Here is a 10279-nt window from a genome sequence, read left to right as displayed (position 1 = left end):
TTTAGCTAAATGAAAATGAAGAGCAAATTCATCATTTTGGTTTCCGCCATTGTTGTTCTTCTTCTCTCAATAATAAATTTTAGGGATCTATCTCCTGATTCGTTCTATGACGACGCCGACGCCGACGCCGGCGATCAGAAACTCTTCGCCGGTACTGCCCAGAAGGAAATATTTCCGATCGACGGTGCCGTTGGTCCGGAGAGCTTGGCTTTCGATCCAAACGGCGGAGGACCGTACGCCGGTGTTTCCGACGGTCGGATTATCAAATGGATTCCCGATCAACGCCGATGGATTGATTTTGCGCTTACTTCTTCACAAAGGTAATTCCAAATTATATATATATATATATATATGTGGAATAAAACTCTTTTTTCTTATTTGTTAAAAAAAAAAAAAAAAAAATTACTAAATTTATTTATTTTATTGTGTTACAAATTAATTTATGGATTTAAATGGGTAAAAAAATAAATAAGTTTTATAATTTTATTCATATAATTAAATACCATATTATTAGCGTACAATTATTTTGGTATAACAAATTTTGGTAAGATAAAAGTAATATACCAATTATACTGAATATTAAAGGTATATTCGGTAAGAAATAATATTAAAATTTAATTATATTTTAATTTAATTTTAAAAAAAATCTATTAAATTTAGATATAAATATGAAATAAATTTATTAAGTTTTACTAAAATTTTGAAAATCTAGTGCATACAATAACCTATGTATATTGAAAGATCTTATATATTGATTAATATAATTTTTTTGAATATCTCATATATTTACTTTACTTATATCTTTATTATTATTTTTTTGATAAATTAATATTTTTAATTTACGGTAAAGTACGATATTTTAGATATACTGTTATAAAAATGCTATAAAAATAATAATGAAATAATAATCATTTTAAAAATATTGACAATGTTTTAGCAACATCAATTTGAAGAATTTAATTAATTCTTGCAAGTTAAAGGATATATATCGAAAGGTATAACAACTATAAGGGCATATTTCATGTAATTGCATTTTAATTGATTTTCAGGGAAGGGTGTTTGGGCCAGCACAATCATGTAGAAAGAGAACACATTTGCGGACGCCCATTGGGCCTAAGATTTAATAAACGAACTGGTGATTTATACGTGGCTGATGCTTATATGGGTCTACTAGTTGTGGGCCCAAATGGTGGATTGGGCTCAGTTATTGCAACGGAGGCCCAAGGGATCCCTTTTAAATGTACAAATGCCATAGATATTGACCAAACTACAGGAGAAGTGTATTTCACTGATAGCAGCTCAATTTATCCAAGAAGGTCATTTTCTTTTATCATTCTTTTGATTATTATTTAATTTTAAATATCAATTGTAAAATACAATTTGTTAAATTATTTGAAAAATAGGAATTATCTATCAACCATACTAGGAAACGACTACACGGGAAGGCTAATGAAATACAACCCCGCAACTAACCAAGTCTCGGTTCTCCTCACGAACCTCTCATTCGCTAATGGCGTCGCCTTACATGAGAAAAATGATTTTGTTCTTGTGGCGGAATCAAACACGCGTAGAATCCACAGGTTGTGGCTCCAAACAAACAAGGTGGGGCAATCAGATATATTCGCAGAGCTTCCTGGTTTTCCGGATAATATAAGGAGACGAGAGAATAAAGGAGGGTATTGGGTTGGAATTCATGGGAAGAGAACTAAGGTATCGGATTGGGTTCAATCGAATCCTTGGTTTGGGAAACTTGTTCTTGGGCTTAACATTGACATGACTAGAGCTTACTCGAGATCATCGGAGAGGAGAAGTGTTGGGTTGGCTTTGCGGTTAGGCGAGAATGGGGAGGTTGTTGAGGTTTGGGAGGATAAAGAGAAAAATGGTTTTAAGTTTGTGAGTGAAGTTGATGAGATTGATGGGGTTTTGTGGATTGGATCACTTATTAGTGGTTTTGTTGGCAAGCAAAGAAGAGAAATTTAAGTTATTTGTAAGTCTAAGATGATACACATTTTTGTAATCTTCCTCCACAAATGAACACAAAATTGAAGGAATTTTCAGTCTTTATATGTAAAGAGGAATTGTCTTCTTATAGATGTTAGGGTCCAAATAACCCAAAATTGCTCTTCTATACAGATTTCACTAAGGGTCTTTAGGTTACAAAATGTGAAAAGACAAAAATACCCCCCACTCCAACCCACCTAAGATCCATAAACCCTAATTTTATTAGTGTCCTTGATTCATGATATTGTTGGAAATGTGGAGTATTCCATTCAGTTTTTGAGCAAAATGGGAATTCTCTTTATTTAGTTAAATTAAAATAAACAAACTATAATCATGAACATTGACACCATTTGAAAACCCTTCTCTTTATATTGCTGAGAAATCGCCAATTTTATTTTTTCCGACTAACTGAATTTACATCCATTACTTGTACAACTCGTGATTGTAACAAAATACAAGTTTCCAAATAAGTTCAAAATATATCATTAGTTTTGAAAGATGAAAGAAGTAGCAAAAGCATGTCCTTACAATGAACCATTTGTTTTGCACTACATACAACTGATCAATCCTCATCTAGTTTTAGATCAGTTCTCATGAATTCTAATCATACTGTTAAAGGACATAACCGATGAGTTCTCAGATAATTATTATTCATGTTCAAGAACAAGCAATGCTAAAACCAAATCGATAAAATGTCTTTGACTCAAACAACAAAGACATAAAGAAAGTTAACCTCAATGGTTTTGAGGGATGTGATGGTTGACAACCAGTGGAGGCCTTAATGCTCGATGCTCCGCTTCCTTTTGTTTACGAGCATTATACATCTCTTCTGTCTCTATCACAATCAGTCTTTTAACCTAAACATAACCCGATAAGACAGCCAAAAAAACAGTCAATAAAATCTACATTTGTTATCTTCGACAATATACTCAAATGCTAAAAGTGATTTTTCAAAAAATAAATAAAGACCTGTTGGAGCATTCCTCTGATAGTTGGGGTGTTTTCTCTCATAACAGTGCGGTTACACTTGCGAAGGCGTAGTAACTCCAAAATTCGTCTGTGAACTTTTCTTGTTCCTGGAGTACCTCTAACTGTAGTTATGTACAAGTTAGGGCTCCATGCAATTGGTACACATGCTTTGTAAGCCTTGAAAGCATTCATCTCTTCACTTCAACCTACATGAATTCAAAATTCATATTTAAGTATGAAACTCACAGTATCTATAAATAATGCAACCAATAATGAACTATCAAACATCTAGGCCTTGTTTGATAAAGTGTTATCAATCAATTCATCGTTCAAATCATAAACCAAAACATCAAATAGTCCTGATTTTAATTTTTTAAACATTATTGTAAATATTAAATACAAAATATAGTTTAGTCATAAAACGCTCTGATTGTTACAAAAAAACATAGAGCATCAATTGAATTTTCAATCAAGATCAATCTTCAATATTAAACAATTCCTCACAATTTAATAGTGTCAAACCCTTAAACAAATACTAATTTCATTAGAGAATGAATGTTAATGTAAAAATATAAACATTAAGAGATAATATTAGTTTTGTAAGAAATTGTTAATTCAGCCGAATCAGAAATGACAGCAATACGTAAAAGACGATAAACAAACTGAACTCGAACATCATAATATACTTGTTCTGAGTGAAGTCCAGCTCAAATTCAAACACAGATAGGCATGACATATATTATGTAGAAGGAAACAAACCAAATTTATATCAATAACCATGTAATTCTTGCCATATCAATTATAAAGAATATCCATTAATATAAATGATTTAGGTTTCAAAGCATGTTTCAACAATAAATCAATGTAAGAAACAGAACACCTTCTGAACTAAATTATTTTCATGTCTACAAGGTGACGAGTTCAAGTCTAACCTAAGAAACATTTTCCCACAAAAAACGCTCTAATTTAAAGAGGGTCATGACCGTGGGGGTTCATGCTAGACACCCCGGGAATAAACTTGGGTAAAAAAATACAATAATAAAAAAATCAGCAATAATCTATAAGCAAAACATAAATCCCATATCAAAACAAATGTTCATCGCAATTTTCATTAGTAATGGTTGAAAATTAACAAGTGAAAAGTTAACCTAAAGAAGTGAAATAGCACTTCTTGGCCTAGGCAATTTATGACAGTCGGTTTTCAAAAGAGAAAGATAGACCTAAATTCAAATTCAGAGAACATGCTAAAATATCTTCAATGGTTCTAAAATTAAGAATCATCTTCCCCTAATTGATTAACGAACTACAAATAGCAGTAAAATAATCATCAGATCCATAATCCAGAACAAATTCGAATCTAATTCATAGCTTTTCTGTAAGAAGAACAATTCAAGTACGTACTACAACTATCCCTAACAATTGAAACTACGAGTTTTATCCTATCTCAATGTCATGATTTTCTAGTATCAAACTAAGGAGAGAAAAGATTTAGAATAAAGAGTTAGATTGAAAACCTCGTTCGTCTGTGATTATTACCGTAAAGGTTGGAGGTGACAGGAGATAGCTACCGGAAAGGTTGGCGGTGGCCGGAGATAGCTACCGTAAAGATTGGTGGAGGCGATGAATCCGATCAAGCTCCTTCTTTTACTTTTGAATTCCTAGGGTTTTCTGTTTTATTTTACAGGATTGGATAAAATGTAAAATAGCTACTGATCTATTTATGTAATTTCAATTTTATCCTTTAAATGATTATTTTTAAGTTTTAAACTTTAAGGTTAACAATAATAGCATAAGTAATTAAGGGACAAAAAAATATATTATATAATTTTTTTTAATTGAAGTTGGTTGATAATGGGTTGAGCTCATTTTTCTAAATTAATAAAAAAAAATCATTTTCTATTTTAAGTAGCAAACAAGTATTTTTTTTGTTGGTCATGTTGGCCTGAATATTGATTCTCAAATTGCAAACAATATTTGTTATGATATTTGTAAAAATTTTTTTTTTTTTTTAACGTTGTGTTATGTTTATCTTTTGGAGTGTGATTAATTTTCGCGGGTTAAATATATAGCTCGCAAACACACTTAATCATTTAACTAGACGCAGAACTTGTCGACTGACAGACTCGATTTCAGGGAGACTTGTGATATTCATATCTTGTTGCCGCTAAGTTAGAAGAGATGATCACAGTGATTTTAGTTTGATTTTACTTAAAACGTTTTAAATTGAAGTAAAAATTTAAAATAATGATAACTTAAAAAAAACGTCTAATCTTGAAACACTTTTGTAATGCCATTGATTTTTTTATATATATAAATATTCAATATTTTTATACCAATGAATAGAGTTAAAATCATGCAATTGAAATTATGTCTACTATATTTGAATAATACCTACTAGCTAAATTTAATTTTAAAAAAAAATGTTTGTTTTGATTAAAAATATTATGTTTTAGTGATTTAAGTGGGAGTTGCTTACATTAAATAAGTTTTGAGTAAAAAAAAATATACTAAAATCACTTCAGAATATATTTTAAGTTCTCATCGAGTTTAATCTAACACCATCTATAAGACCAATTTGACGGAATTTTAAATGAAATCCAATAGATACAACGGATTTTTCAAATGAAGCCGATGTTTTGACGAGTCCTTATCTATGTCAAATAAAGTTCAAAATTGGCATTCAAGAACAAAAATGAAATGATCTATGATTGACATGAGATTTGATAGAATTTGGAGTATCAATGTAAGAGAAAAAACAACCTAGGACTTTCTATGAGATCTTTGAATGTACAAGTTATATGTTTACTTGTCTTGATTTTAAAGGTATAGCTAACTAGTGTCCAAGGCACTAAAGAATTAAAAACCTTATTCTTCAATTGTCTTCCTCAAATACTTTTAATATGAAGTCCCTGAATCGCCTCGAATATTGTCTTGGATCGACTGCTGATATAGATGTCGGATCATATTGAATCGACTTATACGCATGCTCGAGTTTCTTGGTGATGTCGTAGTCTTGTAATATGTCGATGATACCGAAAAATACAATGACATCGTAGAATTCACCTGTTGGCTCGCCCACAAGCTGAAACTCGCAATCGTTTCTCCTTTCACTCCTCTCTACTCTTGCCGGCATGTTAACACCAAGCCTAATGCTAGCCCACCTATATAAGTACATTTCAAATAAGTTCAAATCATAAAATATGAATCTTGGGGGAATTTTTTTAATGGTTTATAAGTTACCCTGCGGGATCTAGTAGAAGATGATCCATGTCTGGTCGAGTAAAGCAAGGGTCTTCCGAGTCTGGATCACCATTATCTATATACAACGAAAACAAGATTAATTGTTAACCTATTGTATCGAAAGATCCTTAACAATGACAAAAAAAGATGAGTAAAAACCGCGTGGAGTTTGAGGAACGGAATGGACATTGTCTCCATCGCTCGCGGTCTCTCGAAAATGAAGGCCAACGAGGAGACTATAGTCCATGATTCTCTCTTGTTCGAGAAACTCGCAATCTCTATCTATTTGCCTTCGGAAATCTTGATACCATGTTTTTTGGAGTCGAAAAATGAAGTTGAGGTCGAGATCTTTGAGAATGGTTGTTGGGTCGATCTCTGATTCAGGCTTATCCGTCGTTCGACCCAGCGAGGAACCCTTGAGATCGAACCTTCTATGGATGAAGTAGCCCGTACAAAATAAATTCCCCATAATTATGAATCGTACCTATAAACATTTTATAAGTGAAAATTGAACTCGAGACATCACAACTTAAAACTAGTACTTTTATAATAATTTTAAAAGAAACTACGGTTTATCATTATTTTTCTCTATATACCTTTTTTTGGGCAGGGCCGGTTAGCTTAACGCAATGAAGGCCGAAGAATTTCGTGACTAATGTGTTGTCAAAGGCGCGAACATGGTTGTAGTATGCTGCAAGCATCCTTATTAACACCTATGTCATTTAAGATATCACAATGAATTGGTTAAAATTTGAAAGTTTTTTATGAAAAAAAAATAAAGAAATTGTTACTCATACTTTCACTTCGGTCTTTTTTAACGTCTTAATCATGTATCGGTCGTCGTTTGTGAGGTAAAAAAAACTCCCACTTTTACCGGGCGAGGAGAGTTCTCGAAGGGCATCGTTTCCACAAATCGATAACATATAGTCTGCTGCATCCACCTGGAACAACTTCCTCAAAGACCTAATTGAACATTAATTTTGGAAGATTTATAAAAAAATGTTGTCTTTAATTAATTTTCATGGTAAAAAGATGAAAGTAAAAAAAATGTGTTTGACCTGAAAACCAAAGGACAGTAATCTTTCCATCTGAATTCACATGATTGGTGTGGTGGAGTATGTTTGGAACCTTCTGAAGGAAATTTTGTCCAAACCTTCTCCTTCGGATCAAATGCTGATGACTTCAAATCTAGGGTTGGTGCCGGACCTGGTCTTCCAACTGAATGTCTTCATTGTTTATGTTCATATAATTAAATAAATTTCCATTCATTTTTTTTCTATAGTTGTAAAGAAATTAAATTATTTATTTACCTAATACCCAATTGTAAATTGAGCATAAGATCAAAATTCTTATGCCCTCTTGAAATAGGGTCACCTTGTCGCCTAACCGTTTTAGGTATACGGATCGGGCTAGCTCTTGTCGTATCTAACCAAGGAGAACCGACTCCACTCGGATCCATTAAATTATCCAACATTCTAATATTACCCGCATCTTTATCTTGACCGGCCTCTAATCTCCCATCGGTCGACATTCGCCTCGGCTTAGCCGCCGAGGGATCCACAGCCTTAGACGACCTCCAAACCGCGAGTTTCTTTTGCGACGGTAGAATCAACACTTTCTCGTTAGGACAAATTTTGAGATCTTTTAAGTATACATTATAAACCTCGTGAGGGTCCCATTCGAAGTTTCCTTCCGGTGCAGTGCCACCGGAAGGATAATAAGTACCGTTTTGTTCCGTAAGATCTTTACTCCAATTCCCAACGTAAAAACTCCCGTCCTCCCAACGAAATGTTCCACTTCCTTTAGGAAATCCATCTTCGAAATTTCCATCGTATCGATTCCCGATAACCCATATGAAAGATCCTTTCCCATTAATCATCCCGTTTTTCCATTCTCCCATGTAACAATTCCCGTTCGTCCACGAGTATTTCCCTTGACCTTCTTGAAGCCCATGACACCATTCCCCGTCGTAACTATCCCCGTTGCTATAACGCTTAACTCCGTGGCCGTGTTTCATGTTCATTACCCACGTTCCTTTATAGCTACCGCCATTCGACGAACATGTGTAGATTCCCTTCCCATCCATGTTTCCGCTCTTGAATTCCCCCTCGTACGTCGAACCATTAGGCCAACTAAACCGACCTCTCCCCATTTTCTTCCCTCGAAACCATTCCCCGACATACATGCAACCATCGGCCCAAATGTATTTCCCATGCCCGTGTGGGAAATTATCGGACCAATGGCCCGTGTAATAGTCTCCATTCGCGAGCACTCGATCAGCATGATATACTTCTCCCGCCGCGCTACAACTCTCCTCTTCGGACATATCGGTTCCTGTCGTGGATGTATCATCGTCGTTATGAGACACATGATTATTACTATTGGCGCTCGATCCGAATATGTTGTGGGCTCGTTTCTTCGCCGCGGCCTGAGTCTTCCGAACCGTGGCTTCCCACGCTTTCATGATAACTTATTATTTGATATATCGATGTCTGGATTCACGTAGAATGCATTGGTTTTTCGCGAATTTCTTCTCTTGATCATAAGAAATAAAAGAGTTTAATTGAGTAATTACATGCATGAACCAATTCAAGAAAGTGTAAGGAATGATATCTCTTCTATTCTTTGTTGTATCTCCATCTTTCTCTCTTCAACCAACATTCATTAATTCATTTGCTATTTTTGGAATAGACATATCTTTGTCTATTTTGCTAAGGTTGAGAAAAGAGATGATAGAAGAAAACAAGTGACATTTGTCATTTGACCATTGACAGAAGAAATAGTTTGTTTGTATCTATCACTATTAGTTAAAATGACATTTAAAATTGCTAAAATCTTTGACTAGATCAAAAGGAGTAAAAAGTGAAAGATAAAATATAATTTATAAAAAAAAAGGGGATGATGATCTTGAATTCAATATTTTTGTAACATTGTAATTTTAATAATAAAAAATTGACTATATATCAATTTAACTAGTAAAGTTCCAAAAAGATATTTTAAAAGATTTTTCAAATCAGTAAAGTGATTTATAGCATTCTAAGGAATTTAAAAAACAAAATAGTCAAGAAAGGAAAGGAAAATCAAATAGAGTATTAAATCCAATGTAAGAAATGTATCAAATTTAATTGATATAACAGATAAAAAAAACCAGTACTATGCAGGATCTAGAAAAGATAATGTCTTGGTAATAAAAACAACCAATTCCCTGCCAAAATTATTAATCAAGCAATCTTTGTCTTCAAACCATTCAGATATTGTTTCCAGATCCTTCATTACCTGCATAAGATCAACAAAATCATGATTTTAATTCATCATTAAACTAATTAAAAACAAAAATAACCCAATTTCAGAAATGATAGAAACATTAAGAACAAGTTCTACAAACATGTAAACATAATGCTGTGTGATGGGTGCACAAATAAGCAATGCACATATTATATGGAACTTTCTAGTATCCGACAAAAATACCTACTTTCTTGTATCCGACAAAAAAAAAAACTTGTCCAAAGGATCTAGGATTTGTAGAATAAATGTAGGAGAGACTAATCGAGATTCAATCTATTTCATTTCTTAATTACTTCAAATACTAAGTACTCCACTAGTTAAAACATACTAGTTTTGTTTTGTAAATTATAGTATATCGATTCAGATTTACGTATATTTTACAAGTTAGTGGACATCAATTGGAGATTGAAGTGAAAAAAAACACGATGTCAATCAGACATATGAAATTGAAGCTTTGATAAAAACAAATTTTCATATTTTAAATGGATAGAAAAAACATGAACTAATGACCAATTACTTCTCCAAAATCAACTAGTTACTCAACTAGCTAGCATATATATAGTATATGTACTAAAATATCAGCTATGTGAAAATCACAAAATCGTTAGTTCAATTTAAATACGAGAGATTTCATACAGTGGAAGCAAGCACCTTTAAGTATTAGAAGTAAACAATAATGAAAAATGAGATTTCTTACTCGGTGGAACATCAGATTCATTGGAGTTGTCAGTAGTAGTAGGTCCACCTGAATTGTGTTGTCTCACTAACTCAACATGTCTCGCGA

General features: G+C 33.1%; 3 protein-coding genes across 3 annotated transcripts; 1 reads left to right on the top strand and 2 right to left on the bottom strand.

Annotated features, from left to right (window-relative positions):
- On the top strand, nucleotides 1–2018 carry LOC124936123 (protein STRICTOSIDINE SYNTHASE-LIKE 2-like). Its single transcript, XM_047476584.1, has 3 exons — nucleotides 1–320; nucleotides 1050–1316; nucleotides 1404–2018. The coding sequence occupies exons 1-3, from the start codon at nucleotides 10–12 to the stop codon at nucleotides 1978–1980; spliced, it is 1155 nt and encodes a 384-aa protein (XP_047332540.1). The 5' UTR covers nucleotides 1–9; the 3' UTR covers nucleotides 1981–2018.
- Nucleotides 2019–2471: 453 nt separating this feature from the next.
- On the bottom strand, nucleotides 2472–3204 carry LOC124936122 (50S ribosomal protein L30). The gene is made up of 2 exons (XM_047476583.1): nucleotides 2971–3204; nucleotides 2472–2858 (listed from the first exon to the last, which is right to left on the bottom strand). Exons 1-2 carry the CDS (start codon nucleotides 3160–3162, stop codon nucleotides 2736–2738), a joined length of 315 nt encoding a protein of 104 aa, XP_047332539.1. The 5' UTR covers nucleotides 3163–3204; the 3' UTR covers nucleotides 2472–2735.
- A 2624-nt stretch (nucleotides 3205–5828) lies between these two features.
- Nucleotides 5829–8679, bottom strand: LOC124936306 (phosphatidylinositol 4-phosphate 5-kinase 4-like). The gene is made up of 7 exons (XM_047476794.1): nucleotides 7521–8679; nucleotides 7269–7436; nucleotides 7008–7173; nucleotides 6807–6923; nucleotides 6370–6694; nucleotides 6211–6286; nucleotides 5829–6131 (listed from the first exon to the last, which is right to left on the bottom strand). Exons 1-7 carry the CDS (start codon nucleotides 8672–8674, stop codon nucleotides 5843–5845), a joined length of 2295 nt encoding a protein of 764 aa, XP_047332750.1. The 5' UTR covers nucleotides 8675–8679; the 3' UTR covers nucleotides 5829–5842.
- Nucleotides 8680–10279: the final 1600 nt, after the last annotated feature.

The sequence above is a fragment of the Impatiens glandulifera genome, chromosome 4 (assembly GCF_907164915.1).
Source record: "Impatiens glandulifera chromosome 4, dImpGla2.1, whole genome shotgun sequence".
Lineage (NCBI taxonomy): Eukaryota > Viridiplantae > Streptophyta > Magnoliopsida > Ericales > Balsaminaceae > Impatiens > Impatiens glandulifera.
The sequence above is the reverse complement of the archived record's forward strand: the minus strand, read 5'-3'. Positions and strand labels throughout refer to the sequence as shown.